This window comes from Neophocaena asiaeorientalis, unplaced genomic scaffold, assembly GCF_003031525.2.
Source record: "Neophocaena asiaeorientalis asiaeorientalis breed wild unplaced genomic scaffold, Neophocaena_asiaeorientalis_V1.1 scaffold828, whole genome shotgun sequence".
NCBI classification, from domain to species: domain Eukaryota; kingdom Metazoa; phylum Chordata; class Mammalia; order Artiodactyla; family Phocoenidae; genus Neophocaena; species Neophocaena asiaeorientalis.
The window spans coordinates 1,284,661-1,301,373 of NW_020175443.1; the positions used below are offsets into that span (position 1 = coordinate 1,284,661).

Genomic DNA, 16,713 nt, shown 5'->3' on the forward strand with positions numbered 1-16,713 from the left:
TCTCTATACAAGCGTTGTTTATTTCTGTACAAAACCATGTTTCTATTTTACACAAAGAGCACCCCACCCTTTTCCCCTCCCTTTCCCCTCACGTCAGTGCCCTAGCCCTGGGGAGCATCCCCTCAGGAGGTGGGTGCTGAGTGAGGCCCCACCCATCGGCCCTCACTTCTGCCTGCCCCAGCTGGGCCGGCCCGAGCTCCACTCTGGAGAAAATAAATAAGGAGGCTCAGGCAGAATCTGTGCTGGGCCAGCTAGACTCTCTGCCACCCAGGGGCCAGGCAGCCAGGCCCTCAGAGAGTGGGCAAGCCCTGGAGTGTCAGTCCGTGAACCGTGTAGGTGTGTGGAGACCCCAGCCCAGGGGCCTGAGCTGCCAGGGTTACAAGTAGGTGTCCTCACTCTCCTGGGATGTCAGGCTCTCCTGGGAGCAGTGGTAGGCTGAGTCCTGGGGAGCTGAGTCTTGGGGGTCCTGGTGGACCGGGTCCTTTGGGGGCACATCCCGTGGGGGACATGCATCTCCCGCAGCAGCTGCCACCTTGGCTTGACTTGGGGTCGGGGGCTTGTCCCGCTGCCCACTCGCCTTCACCTGCTTCCGTTGCTCCTTCTGGACCTGCTTGGGCGGCTTGTACTTGCCTTTGGAACCAGGGAGGGGGGCATCTGGGGGCAGGCGGATGGACGGTGAAGGTTGCAGGGTGGGCCACGGGCCTGGCTCTGCCTCCAGGATGGCTTTGGCACCGTGCAGCCTGGGTGGAGAGTGGCACTGCAACTCACCCCGGGTATCCTGCCAGCGCCGCAGCTGGATGAGGTGCTCACGCTCTATCTGACGCTCTGTCACTGGCAACTCTACCACCTGTGGGGGCAGTGACAGGCGGGTGGGCACCAGGAAGAACCTTCCCTTTCTGCCTCCCAGCCTGGGCCCCTGATCTTCCTCAGCTCTCCCAGCCCTGGTCACTAAAGGCTGACCACAGGAAGGGTGGCGGGTCTGGAGCCTGTGGTGGTCACAAGTCCCAGAAGTGAGTGCCAGGTGAGCCAGGCACTTGAGACCCACTGCCTCAGAGGAGAAAGCTCATGAGTCCACCTGCCTAAATATGTGTCACCTCATTACAGCCCCAGAGACAAAAATTCACAAAAGAAAGAAAAAAAGTCTGGGACTTTGGTGGTGGTCAGTGGTTAAAACTTTGCCTTCCAGTGCAGGGGGTGAGGGTCCGATCCCTGGTCGGGAAGCTAGATCCCACATGCCTCGGGGCCAAAAAACCAAAACATAAAACAGAAGCAATATTGTAACAAATTCAATAAAGACTTTAAAAATGGTCCACAAAAATAAGAAAAGAAAGCCAAGGCCGTGGTTGTAGGGCCAGGGAGGATGCGGGTGGTGGGTTGCACCTACTTTTATTCCCTAGAACCTAGGCCTGTTCCCCCTCTTCTTGTTCAGACAGAAGAATGGGGCCTGTCCACACTGCTCTGGGCTGCTGAGCACAAGGCCTCAGGGGTAGAGAGCTACCAGGCCCCCCGCCAAAGGGCCCTCAAGTCTCCCGGTGGTGAGGGGAAGGTATGGGCTGTACCTCCTGGACCAGGAAGGCCTCCTGCATGATCTTGGGGCTGAGACTCCGCAACCGCTCGATGGTCTCGTACTGGCCTTGGCAGGCTTTGAGCTTCTCGGGGGAGCCCAGTGCGTGCTTCAGCAGCACCAACCCCACCCGGAAGATGATCTTGACTCCTGCATGGGGGAAGCGGGCAGTGAGTGCAAGGGGTCCTTTAGAGAGTTTCTCTGGAAATAGAGGCCTCCTGTGGGCTGGGCTGGGGGCAAGGGTGCTCCCCTGAGCCCAGCCCGGTACCTTCGCAGAAAAACATGTCCCAGACACGCAGCACGGAGCTCCAGGGCAAGGTGCGCGAGAAGGCACACATGAACCACTCTGTCATGTAGAGCAGCGGGTCGATCTTCTGCTGGCTGAGGTGCTTGTGGGCCACGGGAGACACCTTCTGTAGCAGCGAGAAGAGGATCTCCCCATCCAGCTGGATGGCCTCCTGGGGGGACAGTGAAGCCACAGCGCCATAACCATGGGCCCACAGCAGCCAGGGCAGGAACTACGCCCGGCCCCAGCTCCACGCAGGCATCCATTCGTTCCTCAGGCGGCTAATGTTGCAGGGTGTCAAGCTCATGCTGGGTGCTGGGATACAACAATGAGCAAACCAGACACAGCTAAGTCCCCCTCATGGGGCATGTCGTGCAGAGGGCCAGACAGACATGAATTACAGAAGCAATGAGACCAGAGGGAGGGGAGAGGGAGGGGGCTAAGTGACCAGAACATGGCGGGAACAGGAACACTGGGGGAGCGTGTGCCGGAGGTGCCACCTGTCAGAGTCAAGGACAGCTCCGGAGGGCTGAAAGCTGAGGGAAAAGTAGAGTTAGAAGTGGAAGGAAAGGAGCAGAGGTTTAAGCCTATGACAAGGCCGAGGCAGGGAGGAACTCGGTGCACTGGAGGAACAGTGATCCTGCAACAGCCTTGCGGCTGGAGGCAGCGACGGAGGGAGTGTGGGACTGATGAGGCTGGAGCCTGGGAGCCCTGACCCTGGCAGGCCTTGGGACTTCAGCCTGAAAGCAACAGAAGGCTGGGAAGGACTTAAGCGGGGACGGGAATGGCTTAGAGAGTTAAGGCCTAGACAAAGGGCACCCAGGCTGGGGCGGGTCTGAGGCCAGGGCCCAGGCCCAGCAAGTACTCACCAGTTTCTCACTGTAGTAGCCGGGCAGGTACTTCTCACAGATCTGCACCAGGCACCAGAAGGCTTGCTGTGGGCAAAAGAGACGTGAGGCCTTGCTGCTGGCTGTTCCCTGCCCGCCAGCCGCTCGCCCGCCCGAGGCCTGGTGGTACCTCAGCAGGCATGTGCATGAGCAGGACGGCGGCAATGGGCGCCTGGGCCTGGCAGTAGCCCTCCTCAGGTCGGTACAGTGTGTAGGCCTTCAGCACACGGAATAGGTCCTGCTGGCTGTGGAGAGGCCAAGCGGGGCAGGAATGACAGGTGTGACTCTGCCACCTACTACCCTCACCTGTGCCCCACCAGATCGGACCTGTCTCAGAATTGCACTTCCCTGGAGAGGGATGTGACCTGACTGTGGTCACCAAGGGGTCAGTCTCCCACTGTAGCACATCGACTCTCACCTCCCCCATTTGACAGGTGAAGGCAGCGGCTCAAAAAGAAAGCAGGGGTCAGGGCCAGGGCAAGATGCCAGATACAGGGTAAGGATGTGTCTGGGTTGGAAGTGTGAGCCCCTCACTCAGCAGCTGTGGCCTCTGAGCCAGGCCAGCTTTGTTCCAGGTGTCTGTCTTGGTCCCAGGGCCTGGCCTGCCATATCTCTCCTCTCCTACATACCCTCTGCCCACCCAACTCTCTCTATCCTTCTTTCTCCCCACCAAAACCTGTTTCCAGAAGAAGGCCAGGCCAGGCAAGCCCTAGCACTCTGGGGAGTAAATGATGAAGTTGCCCCAGACGTAAGAGGAGAAACTAAGAGGACCCATCAGACTCAAACCAAAGAGGGGAAACTAACAGTGTAGTTTGGGGCCCCCAACTCCTGGGACCCCAAGATACCCTCAAACTCATTTTACCTCCTCTCTCCCTTTGAGGGAAAGGGCGAAGAGCCACCTCCAGCCCACAAGGCCCAGCCTGCTCACCCATGGCCCCCCCGGGACACAAACATCTCGTGGAAAGGGAACTGCCGGTGCAGGTCACGCTCAATCACATCCAGCCACTTGGGGTCCCCGGGGGACATGTCCAGCTCCTGGAAGCAAGGTCAAGAGCATCTCTTAGGAGTTAGGGATGGCTAGGAGGATACAACTGTCCCAGGTTTTGGAGGAGCACCCACCACCAGGGAAAATGTCCACCCGATCCCATCAGAGACTGGGCCTTCCCGAGGACAGGTCAGACAGAAAGCTTGGGCAGGGGCAGAGACAAGCAGAGCAGAGTCCTGGAAACCCTGATAGGTGATCCAGGCTCCAGGAAGACCAGTGTGGGTAAGAGTGTCCATCACAGCTGTGGCTTGAAATAACCTCTAGGCATTTCATTCAGGACTCAGACACCTTATGTTACACCCTAAAGATGGAAGGCGACTATCAAAGTAATGGCTACCACCTGGAAGCACCACTCGGAGCACAGTTTAAGACGGCACCTGTGGGCCTCACTGACTGTCCTCCTCAACCCCCAAAAGGCAGGTCCTATCATTACACTGTTCACAGATGAGGAAACTGAGGATCAAAGAAAAGCTACTTGCCCAATGCCTCGTGGTTAGAAAAACGGTGTTGCTGGGCCTGGAAGCCAGGTTGACTCAGAGCTGTCAATCCCAACTCCTCTGCTGCCCATCTCCCTGTACAAGTGGTGCCACATATTCAGGAAGGGGTGTGTGTGTGTGCCCTGCTGCACTGAGCACTGTAATGACACCTGTCAAACCATTAGCCTTGGAGCTATCTCTGGGTGCTGGGGTTTCAACAAACTTTTACTCTTTTCTTTGAACTTCCGTGAGCATTTTAGCATGAGTTCCATTTATAAAAACAAAGCTACGACACACAAAACAGTCACTACTTGGTCATTTGAAATGTTCTATATCTTGACTTGCTTGTTGGTTACATGGGTATTTATTATTTGTCCAAACTCTGAACTGCATGGTCAAGATCTGTGCATTTTACTTTACGTAAGTTCATACCTCAACTTTAACCAAAGAAAGAAAAAAATCAACGGGAAGGAAACCTAGAGGGCTGACCAGAGAAGCAGACAAAGTACTCATAGCCTGCCATGCTGGGAAGTGTCAGGAGAGGCCCCCAGGAGGAAGGCTGGGTCCTCAGCAAACACATGGATGGGTGTAGACCCAGGTACCTGCCCAGCAGGTGACTTCATATAAGTCCCTTTTGCCTTTTGTGCCCCCTCAGTGGGGGTGTCCCAGCATTGAAATATGGACCCTCGGGTGCCAGGTAACTTGACATGAGAGAATAAGTACTGAGAGAAAAAGCTGACGCAGTGCTGGAGGCTGGAGGGTGGAGGGAGGGGCCAGGCGCCTGCACGGAGGGCCCTGGAGCAGGCACATGGCTGAAGAGGTGGACATGCAACCTGTAGAGCCCCGCACACCCTCAAGATGGGGGCCTGTGTGTGTCCTATGCACCCTGCAGGTCAGGCCCAGGGCTGGATACTGTCTGAGTACGATGCAGGTTTGCTTTTGTCGGAGGGAGAGGAGAGTCCCACAAGTTCTCCTGAAGGTTCCAGTGAGGTGGGGACCTGGGAACCCAAAAGGTCAGTTGCTAGGATATGCTCACCGGCTACCTCACCAGACCAAGGCACTCGGCCACACAGGGGTAGGTGAGAAAGGAAAAGGTGTAGCTGAAGGGCCTGCAGGGAGAAAGGGTACTGGGAATCAAAGGCAGGTGTGGGCCACTGGGGATGATGCAGCTACCGCAGCCCCCAGGGAGCCTGCAGGCGCTGGCGCCATCATGAAGTGAAGCCAGAGAAGAAAACCAAGTAAGAAAAAGGCTGGAAGGTCCTGCTCTGCCTAAGGAAGGAGGAAGAAGTAGCAAATGCTGAGAAGAAGGAGCCACCAGGGGCTGAGGAACCTTCCCTGACAGCTGAGGTTGGGGTCAGCTGCCTGGGTCTGTGGGGGAGCACAGGAGCAGGATATGCTGCCACCACCAGCCCCATCACTGCACCCTTGCCTCTGCGCTCTTGTGCCCACAGCAGCCAGAGGGAGCTTCTCATCCCCGTCCACTTCCTCTACCTCACCCCCAGGCAAAGTCCTTCCAGGTGTGTTCACAAACCACTGTTCTGGCCCCCAGGACTGCTTTGGGGACCCACCACTCAGCTTCAGAGCATCTTAAAGGCCTTTCTTGGCAAATCTACCTCCTCCCACAAGCAACCTTCAAGACCCAACAGAGGTGGTCAATTCCTCTCTGGACGTACCACTCCCCAGACATGTAAAGCACATAGAACTCCGTGCTCCGCTGCTCACACAGGATGCGTTCATGTCTGCTAACTGTGGAACCAGGAGGCTGACTGGGCCACCCAAGTCTTGGCTCTCATGCCTGTGCTCTGGCAGCCAAAGGTAAGCTATGGGCTTGAGGTGAGACTCCCACCCGTGAACCTCCCACTCTGCCCAGAATGCAGCCCCCTGAAATGGAAGAGATGGAAGACCCTGGAGTCCAGAGGCCACCTGAGTGGGGCACAATATTGGTGCTCTGTGGGACAGTCCAATCGCCCTGATTCAGGTCTGACCCCGGCCAGACACTCCACCAAGCCCTGATCCCCCGGGGCCAAGTGCTGCCAGCAAACAGCTTTCACCTCCTCCAGGTCAACGGCAGAAACTCTAGGCTGCCCTGCCTACTCTTCTCAAGGAACAGGTTTGGCGGCACAGGCGTGTTCACTGAAGCATGAAGCATGTCAACAAAGAGCTGGTGGCTGGCAGCTCTGTCTCATTGCCTGTTACCAGCTCCAAGAGCTGGGAGATACCCTGATGCCTGGGGCCAAGTCTGGCAGGTGAGCCGGGGCAACCCCAGGGAAGCCAACTGACTCCCCTAGTTCCCTAGAGGAGCAGGCTAGAGGAGCTGCCCAGCCCACGTGGGCCCCAAGAAGCCCCATGAATGGCGGGGGTATTCTTCACACTGGCAATCATGGAGCCAGGGGGCAGCAGGAGGGGAAGGCATGGCTTCAGAGGGTAACCTCTCTGACCCTGACTGGCTTCTAAACTATAAGGATACTGGTTTGGCTCTGCCATCCCTAGTGCAGACAAGCCCATAAGCAACACAGGTGAACCATGTCTAGCTGGCTTGGACAAGGCAGGAGAAAGAGTAGAGGATGGGAGGCCAAGAGGTGTTAGGGTTCTGTGGCCCTGCTGGGCAGGCCCCCAAAGGCCCAGAGCACAGGGCCCAAGGCAGTCTGGGAGGTGGCCCACTGAGTCCAAGAGAGCAAACCTGGGCGCTTGTCAAGAGGAAGAGCTGGAAGTGGGGGGCTTCAAATCTGTCCATCCCACTGAGGCCTTCTCAGGGCTGGAACCTCAGATGAGCAGTACCCCCAGGAGTCACAGACTGACCAGGCCTGGCAGTCAGGCTCTTGACAAGTGATCTCATCAATCACTCATACTGCTGAGGTCCAGGTGAGCACACAGAGGATCACTGCCACGCAAAGGAAGTCAAGAGATGAGGATGGGAGGACAGGGTGAAGGAAGGGCAACTCACATCAAACTTTCCAGGGTTCTGCTGCAGCTTCACCTTGCCTCCTGACAGGTATTGCCAAGCACGGCCCCGCAAAGAAGGTGGGATGCCCTTCTGGCACCGCAGACGGATCTGAAAGTCAAAACAAGGGCTGTGCCTATGCATCCCACTGGGCTGCTCCCCCAGAGGCTGTGTGCTAGCCCACCCCTTCTGCTGGTGCTTGTCAGGCCTTCAGTGAGCATGTCAGCAAGAGCCGAAAAGGGGAGAAAAGAGGACTTCTCCCCTGTTGCTACAACACTGCAATCAGATATGCTGCCACCAGGTGATGGCAGAGTCCCCGTGTTCCCTGGTCCAGTGATAACACAGGTATTCTTTTTATTTTTTGACCACGCTGTGTGGCTTGTGGGATCTTAGTTTCCCGACTACCAGGGATTGAACCCGGGCCCTCAGCAGTGAGAGTGCGGAGTCCTAACCACTGGACCGCCAGGGAAGTGCTCAACACAGGTATTCTTGAAGTCTACCACAGGATTATGAATCCCCATCACCATTTACTGAATCAAAATGGAACCATACAAGTTAGAGGATCCCCATGGGATGTCACCAGGAAGGGATCCGCACAATGTGGAACACAGCTCAGCCACAGGGTGAGTAGCTCACGAGATGACCCAGAATGTGCCCAGACACATGGCCTGGGCACTTTCATGGGAGTGTTTGTTTAAGCAGCTATGTGGCAGGACACATCCGGCCTAGAGAAAAGACCTCAGCAGAATTCAGAAGGAAGATGGGAGCTGATAAAAATGGCTCCCTCTTTGTTTGGTCAAGAATCCCCTCTCTTCTGCTCTCCCTGACCCTAAGTTCCCAGGATTACCAGACCGCGGCCGACGCAGCTGGCCTGGGTACAAGTCCTGATTCCAACCCTTGCTAAATAAAATGGCACAGGCCTTCCCCACTACTCACAGCGCTGACCTTAGCCAATCACTTCTCATCAACAGTAAGATCAAAATGATAACAACTAGGATTCTATTAGAAGTGGGGTGGTGGCAGGGGGGACATGCCTAGCCTGACACAGTCTGTATTCAATAAATGATGGCTTCATCTCCACCCCTCCAATCCCAGAAGGATGCCTGACACAGAAGCCCTGGGCCTCAGGCTCGCACCTAACTTCCCCTCACCTGGAAACCCCCTCAAAGAGTCCCATTGGAAGCTCTCAGAGGAGGGAGCACAGAAGGCCCGGGCTTCCTGATGACCAGCACAAACAAGGCAAAACTTTCCAAGGGTCAGAGAGAGTCAAGAACCAGGAAGGAGACAGGCAGACAGGCTGAGGGCAGTAGGGGAAGAGCAGAGTGGCTGGTCATAGGAGCCAAGTTGAGCTTCTGGGACTGCCTGCCAAGTGGGGAGAGGAAGGGAGCAGAAGGAAACTGCCCCAGACTCCACGAACAGTTTCCTGCTGCTGTGGGACAAGGGTCTCCTGAAGGAAGCCGCTCGGTCTGGGCAGGCTTTGGCAAAGGGAGGCCCAGAGCCACAGACCCTTTAGGCTCCCCTAGGGCCAAGCTCAGCTGGAGCCAGCCCCCACATATCACAGCCCTATCATACTTGGCCTGCCCCAGGAGAGCCCAGGAATACCTTCAGTTCACTAAGTTCTCAAAGAGGCCGCACCCTCACCCAGGCCCAAGGCTGCAGAGGTGGGGATGGAGAGCCAGGAATACAGCCAGCCTTTCCCACTCTGGCCTCTGGAATCTTCCTCAGCACAGGGGTGCTGGCGATCATAATCTCCTCCTTAGGGAGGAGGCAAAGGTGGGGATCAGCAATGATAAAGCTAGAGACACTGCTCAGCAAACAGAAAGCACAAGGGATTACCATTATCTGAGGTAAGGCCTTAGGAAAGGAGAGATGTGAAGCCACACCCAGCCTGCTGAACTCCAGAAGGGCAGGGCCAAACTTTGAGCAGAGCCCTACAGGGGAGGACAGAATTCCAGCTAGGGCCTGCCTCCCTGCAGGGCCTGGCCCCAGTCCTGGGGACTCAGGATAAGTGCAGTGGGTCTGGATCCACTTCCTGTTGCAGGTGTTGTCCTTCCTGTGCCACAACTTCCTGACCATGGGGAAAGCCTAAGCCTGCGCAGCAAGGCAGTAAGAGCTCCCAGGGCCAGCACTGCAGGAGAGAAGCAGAGGGCTAGGGCCTCTGGGGAGGGGAGGGTGCAGCCTCCTGCAGTGGCCCCTGCTGGGCAGGAGTAGCCTTGGCCTCTAACCACAGTGCCAGGGAAGCAAAGGGGAAGAGGAAGTGATGCTGGCTGCTCTGCTGAGAGAAGCTCCCCAAGGCTCCCCTCTGGAATCCCCATCTGCGAGGGAGGCTGGGGTGAGAATTCCACAGCCATCTCCCTGCCAGCCACTAGTCACCACAGCAGACAGTGGAGAGGGAGCTGAAGCTCAGCGTAAAAGCCCGAGAACTGAGGAAGCAGGAAAACTGACCCCAGAGTCAGGCAGGAAGCAGCTGAAGAACAGCTGCTCTAAAAAAAAATTTTTTTTAAAGTGAAAGTTTTTCTATATTAGCAAAAAATGAATGCCCCAAAGCCCACACAGAACAGCAAGAAAGAGCCCTGGCCTGGGTGCACCTTTCCTCCCATGGGCTCAGGGCTTTACAGTAGAAGTCTTGCAACAGGATTGTTATTCCCACTTGACCAGGGAAACTGAGGCTGAGAGGGTGAAGTGACTCACCCAAAGTCACACAGCTAGCCACAGGCACGAAGAGAGGGAGGCGGTGGGGCTGGGCCCAAGCCGTTATGTGACCTTTGGTCCTGGGCTTTCTGTGAAGCCCTGCAGCCAGCTGTGCCAGCCTGGAGACCAGCATGTCAGCAGACAGCAGCAGGCCAGCGGGGTCACTGTGCACTGGGTACTTGTGCAGAGAGACCCGGCTGTGGGACTGTGGACAGGCCTCCGCTAGGCCAGGGAGTAAGTAGACCCTGTTGAGGTAGACAAGAGTATCAACACATACATGTGGTGGGCAAGGATGTTCCTACTGGGTGATAGAGCTAGTGCCTAAATATAGCCCACTAGAAAAGGACCACAGGTTATTTTCATTTTTATAAGACCATTAAACTGTGAGGTTACTTTTCTTTCTTTTTGCTTTGTCCAAGGGGTTAAGAGGGAACTCATCAAATTAGTCTAGAGGGTGAAGAAGGCCCCTTATTGTGGTGGTGAAGAGTGCAGGCACTAAAGTTAGACTGCCCCGGTTCAAACCTTGATTCTGTAACCATCCATAAAGTGCGGATACTACCACCACCAATCTCACTGGGGTGTTGTAAGGATTATCCAAGTCAAGTGCCCAGCACACTGCAAGTGTATAACATACATTGGCTATTATTAGTGTTATAAAGTCCTCCCTGATAGGTGGTGAGCAGCAGTAAGGACTTCCCGCAGGAGAGCTGAAGAAAGCTGCCTGAAGGGCTTTTGGCTAAGAGCGGCTTTGAAGTTTGACTCCAGGACAAAGTTCTGTGAGTGTCTGAAGTCATCAAGGAGAACCAAGTGAAGCCTGGGACCTGCCCTCTAGCCAGCTTCTGTCCCCATTTCCAAGCTGGCAGGTGGGGACACCGAAGGCAGCTGGCGGTTGGAGAAGCTCCTGCTCCTCCAAATTGATGCAACTCTTCCCTCTTCACTTCCTCCCCGAGCTGTGACTCCCAGCCTGAGGCCCAAGGCCAGGACCCTCACCTTTTTGTGCTTCTTGGCCATCCACTTGTCCCAGTTGTTGAGCATGTCCAGCCATTTGGACTCCCTCTGCCTCAGCACCTCCAGGGGGACTTCCTCTAGCCTGTGGAGCAGAGGGCAGGGCCTGTCAGAGGTGCCAAGAGAAGCAAAGGCCCTGGCTAAGGCCCCAGCCACCAGCCTGGTCGGTCTCCATTCCTCCCCCTGCCCTCCATCCCTGCAGTTCCCTTTGGAGCTGCTAACTCATGGACACCCTAACACAGATGCGAGGGAATGCAGCCCCCTCCCTGGAAGGCATAGGCTGGAGAGACACTAGGTTCAAGTGCTCAGTCCCCCAATGCATCAAGGGGCCAGGAGTCACCGTGCCTCTCTGGGGCAGAGGCCTGAATGCCTGCACCTGTGCACCACAGCAAAGCATTCCCATGCTGGGTCTGTCCTGATAAATAAGCCTCTTTGCAGGGCCAGCATGCAAGGTTCAGAGCTGGATGAAAAAACTAGTCAAACAAGTACAGAAATAACATGCTCACCTCTGCACTCTACAAAACTAGTTACTCATAGTTTCCCCAATTACGCCCTGGCCCTTTCCCACCTCTCAACCTTTGCTCATGCCAGTCCCTTTGCTGGAATGCTCTCCGAGTTGTCTCTACCTATCAAAATCCTAAATATACTTCAAAGCCCCATCAAATGCCACTTGTATTTGTACATCTACTAACTGTGCAGTTGTCACAGCTACGCAGGCATTGTTCTAGGGCCAGGGTACCTGACCCTAGAAGCGCTCCTAGAAGAACTCCTGTGACAAAAACAAACTCCCAGCCCTCCTACTGGCCTCTGAATGCCCGCTAGAGCTGGTGGGGAAAACAGCCCAGCATGAAGACCCACGCCAGGCAGCACCAAAGCAGCTGAGGTAGGCTGAGGCGAAATCCCTGGCTTAGAGGGCGCTTCAAGTGAGTGAGCTTCTTCCAAGGAGTGAGACCCTGGAAATTCCTGAGTTCACGTAACTAAGGGGCAAAGAGAAGAAGGAGACTAGTGTTTGTAGGCTGCTTCCTTATTTAGCCTACAGAGCAATACTGGTAAGAAAACAACAACGAAAAAAAAAATATATGTGCACTTCTCTACACACACATACACACTCTCTTAAAATTATTTTTAAAGTAGTGGATTATGGATCTTTTAAATTACTTTTTTGTGCCTTTTTTTTTTTCAGTTAAAAAAGTACTGACATTATTGACTCGGCAAGTTACCAAGGGAGGGTATATTGCTTAGAGTCAAACAGCAAATCAGTGGAAGAACCCAGACTAAAATCAAAGTCAGATCCTAGCCAAGTGCCTGCACTCAGTGCTGCCTGACCTCCCAGGAAGGAGCTGCCTGACCTCCCAGGAAGGAGTTGAGGCACTCAGGCAGCTGGGAGGAGGCTCGCAGGAACAGGACATGGTGGGGTTAGAGTTTGGCCCAGGCCTTGATTCTCTGATTCTATTTCTCCCGGAAGGAAATGCACTGCTCTAACTTTTACTGGTTGGAAGAGCAGAGGGAGGGGCCCTGGCAGAGCAAAGGCCCCCAGACACAAAAGGGCAGGTCCTCTTATTAAGTGTTCTTTATCTGGAGAACTGCACAGCCCTGAGAGCAGCCTTGGAGCTGAACAGCCAAGGAGAGACAAGAGCCTTGGGCAAACTTGGCCCCTTCTACACAAGGACACAGGCTACCACCCTCTGGAACTGCTGACCCTCTCACCACCTACAGACAGAACCAGGGCACAAGGATACTCTCCTTCCTATCCCTCCCCACAGGAGAAAACCTGAGACCATACCTTTAGATCAGGTAAATTACAAAGGAGTGTAAATTATGCACGTCTCCAGGCAGCCCCCAAAACACCCAGGGAGTGGAAACCAAAGGCCCAGCATCACAGGCAAGGTCCCCTCCCATCACCTACAAAGTACTCACTTATACAAGTCAGGGGATGAGCCTTCTAGCTGACTAAACAAAAGGGGTACCCACACTGAGTCAACAGGAAGTGCTGGCAGTTAAGGATGTGGATAATATCTGATCCAATCCCTCCCTAGAGCAGATGAGAAAATGGAGGCTCATAAGAGGGCAAGGCTTTCGCCTGATTACCAGTTTCCAGAGAATTCCCATCTGATAAAATATACGCCCATTTGATACCTCAACCCTCCAGTCTGTCTTTATTGATAAGATCTGACAGCAGGGCCCTAGAGATACCCATTCTCCCAACTACAAATACACAGGAGAACACATTCAAGTTCGGTGTTCTTTTAAATGATTCCAGATAACAGCTTTGGCAATTTCAAAGCCCCAACATCAAACCTCAAACCAGAATTTCAAATGGGTACAAAACAAACAACCATATTTCCTGGATTCTAAGACACTACTGATTTTAAACTACACCACTGATTTGGTAAGATCTGCTCAGAAACAAACAAAAAACCCACCACTGCTTTAAATGTACATGTCAATTGAAAGATCCATTTTGATTTTTAAAATCTTAAATTGGGAAAAATCTGAGGAAATATGGTCATTTGAGTGCCTTCTCCTCCAATAGCAGAGGAGTTTAACCCACCTGGAGGGGGTGGGAAGGAAGACACTAGAGGTCTGGAGGTCTGGTTGAACGGAGCACTCAGCACTTTACATGCTCTCTAACTACAGGTAAACTTCTCTTACATACAGGATGTGCGCCTGAAAAGCTGCAGGCTACCCATTTTTTAAAAAATCAGAAGGTTCACATACCCTTCAGTCTGGTCAGTCAGGATCTCAGAAGGCATCTGATCAGACTGCTGTCTGATATAGGAATCCCTTCCACAATAGTCCCTTGCCCTCTCTGAGGCTGTTTCCCTATACGATTGGATGGCCTGCATCGTGAATTGACCCTCAAAAGATGCCCAGAAAGGAGCCATGAGATGAAGTTGGGGTCTGGGTATCCCTGCAAATGGCATAAAGGTGTAGAGGCCCTGAGGTGGCTTCCTCCTAACAGTGGGGGGAGAGCATGAGCCAGTTTCCAGTGACAGGGAAGCTGACCAAATGGCAGTTTAAGGAACCAAATGGCCCATGGGGGATGCTTCAGGTCTGAGAGTTTCACTCACCCTCTGACCTTAAGGTGACCTGAAGGAGTCTCTGCAACCAAAAGAGCCTAATGAGAACAGTCTCTAGTGGCCCAGCCTCTGCTGGAACTCCTCCAGGGATGGGGCCTCATTATCTCTAGGTAAAGCCACCCTTACTGTTGAAGTTTTTACTCTTAAAACTTAATTCCCCCAAATTTTCCTGGTATCTTCTATCTATAATCTCAATACCCCCTTCTAAGGCTGCACAATTCTCAGCCAGATCAGCCCCACACCAGGCACACACGTACTTATCCCTTGTCACCCACCCATCCCTACCTGGAATGCCCTTTCCTCTCCCCTCTCCAAGTCACAGCAACACTTTCAGGGCCCAATATAATAATAAAAATGACAACTTCAACAATAACAGCAGCAATAGTAGTTACCACCTGTACATCATTTACTACTTACCAACATCTTCCAAAACACTTATATATATCCATTTTCCAGAAGTAGAATCCAAGACTTAGTAAAGTTCAGTGCCTTGCTCAAGGCCATGTAGCTGCATTCAAACCCAGGCCTGCCTCACTCTACAGCCCATGCCCCTGTGTACTATACTCCTCTGCCTGCAAAGATCAAGCCCTTAGCCTCCACGCAGCCTCCATGCCTGCCCAGATCTCACTGGCTGTCCTCCAACCTGAAGACCTTCATCCTGACCTAGAACACCATTTCTCAAAGGTTTTAAACTGAAACTCCCAATAAGAAATACATTTTACTGAGGTTTTTTTTTTTTTTTTGGCGGTACGCGGGCCTCTCACTGCTGTGGCCTCTCCCGTTGCGGAGCACAGGCTCCGGATGCGCAGGCTCAGCGGCCATGGCTCACGGGCCCAGCTGCTCCGCGGCATGTGGGATCTTCCCGGATCGGGGCACAAACCCGTGTCCCCTGCATCGGCAGGCGGACTCTCAACCACTGCGCCACCAGGGAAGCCCAAGAAATACGTTTTAGACTGAGACTAGACACACACACACATATAACCAAAATACATTTTATGAAACAATTTACTATTATATGTACTAATGTACCAAAAATATGTAATGTACCATATTTTCAGTTCAATTTTTATATTATTTTTTTAAATTAATTTATTTTTTAAAATTTATTTTATTTTTGGCTGCGTTGGGTCTTCGTTGCTACACGCGGGCTTTCTCTAGTTGCAGCGAGCAGGGGCTACTCTTCGCTGCGGTGCGTGGGCTTCTCATTGCTGTGGCTTCTCTTGTTGTGCAGCACGGGCTCTAGGTACACGGGCTTCAGTAGTTGTGGCACATGGGCTCAGTAGTTGTGGCTCACGGGCTCTAGAGCGCAGCCTCAGTAGTTGTGGTACACGGGCTTAGTTGCTCCGCGGCATGTGGGATCTTCCCAGACCAGGGCTTGAACCCGTGTCCCTCACATTGGCAGATGGATTCTTAACCACAGCACCACCAGTGAAGCCCTATATTCTATTCTATTTCTTTTTTCTCCTTCTTCTTTTAATGCTGGTCACAATCCCCTAAAATTGATTTCAGCACTAAATCACTAATGAATCAAGACATGGTGTGAAATGAGCATTTCATTACAACTTGGTCACATTGCTCAGCACTGTCCCTCCCTAACTGGACTGGGTCTTGAACTTCTGTAACTCCCACCATGTACCTCACAGGTGTTCAACAGATGCCTGCCTGGTTTTCTCCATGACATTATTTTCATCTGTATTGCCTTCAGGGCTACAAGCCACTGTTGCCTACAGCAATTTTATTTGTGCCCCTAATAGCCCAGTGAGATCTTCATAGATTAATTACTATTTCCATTAGACCCATGAGAAACTTGACCCAGTCAGAGAGATTGTATGACTTGGGCAAAGTCCAAAGCTATTAAGTGGCAAAACCAGGGCTTTCCTTTGCCATAGTGACTCATGTGTTGCTTCTCACTCCCCTGGGCAGGTTGTGAGGAAATCAGGCCGTTCTCCAGGTGCCACTGTGGAGCTCTATCTCTGGCCCCCAAACCCCTGGAGGCAGTCTAAACCCTCCTCTAGTGTTCTGACTGTCTCAGTGAGCGGCTTGCCCCTACGTAGCAATGCTCAGTGAGGCCAATATGCTGGATGGGCAAAGCTCGCAAGCACACCCTCGGCCACCACCTCCTAAGGGAGAGAGGCACAGAGGAGAGAGAAGTGGGCAGCCAGAGAGTGACTGAGCCCAGATTCTGTCGGGCTCTCAGGCTGAGCTAGGTTTAGCCGTGCTGTGCCATGCCATGGCCCAAGGCAGCAGTGACACTCCATTGACACCAGGCTCTGTAGGCTCCCTAGCCTTCTCCCCAAACCCAGAAGCTAAAGACTTCCAAGAGCTCAGAGGGAGACCAGTTCCCAAGGCTACTCAAGACCTGGGCTCTCTCCGCCTTGTCCTTCCAGCCACGTATCAATACTTTCCACCCAAGCACACCTCAGCCCCTCCGGTTGGCAGACTCAGCCAGGTGTGGTGCCTGTGCCCATGACCCCTTTATCGAAAGGTGTCAGATAAACTTTGGTCCCAAGGAACCAGTGTAACCGCCTCCTCCAAGCCTCACTCTCTAAACCAGCCCAAGCAGAAGGCCCAAGGTCACAGACCTCAGGATTGATCCTCCTCATCTCAACCATCGGGAAGGCCAGGTGGAGTGTGGGAGAGAGTAAAAAGAGTGGGGACCTTGAAGCCAACCAACCTAGGTTTCCATTCCAGATCCTCCAACTGGGAGACAGACCTCTAAGTCTCAACTTCATCTTCAA

The 16,713-nt window shown here is 53.5% G+C and overlaps 1 protein-coding gene across 2 annotated transcripts in view; it reads right to left on the reverse strand.

The window, feature by feature from the left end:
- The window catches only part of TBC1D10A (TBC1 domain family member 10A), a 30,222-nt gene continuing 13,509 nt past the window's right edge, over positions 1-16,713 (reverse strand). Inside the window, exons 2-9 of one of the 2 annotated variants that reach the window (XM_024768028.1) lie at positions 10,881-10,980; positions 7,203-7,310; positions 3,666-3,772; positions 2,868-2,982; positions 2,720-2,785; positions 1,833-2,022; positions 1,560-1,714; positions 1-847 (exon numbers count right to left, since the gene is read on the reverse strand). In XM_024768028.1, coding sequence (XP_024623796.1) covers positions 377-847; positions 1,560-1,714; positions 1,833-2,022; positions 2,720-2,785; positions 2,868-2,982; positions 3,666-3,772; positions 7,203-7,310; positions 10,881-10,980 — 1,312 coding nt within the window. In that variant the 3' untranslated portion in view covers positions 1-376. The remainder of the gene's footprint in view (positions 848-1,559; positions 1,715-1,832; positions 2,023-2,719; positions 2,786-2,867; positions 2,983-3,665; positions 3,773-7,202; positions 7,311-10,880; positions 10,981-16,713) is intronic. The other variant, XM_024768029.1, reaches the window with a different exon arrangement.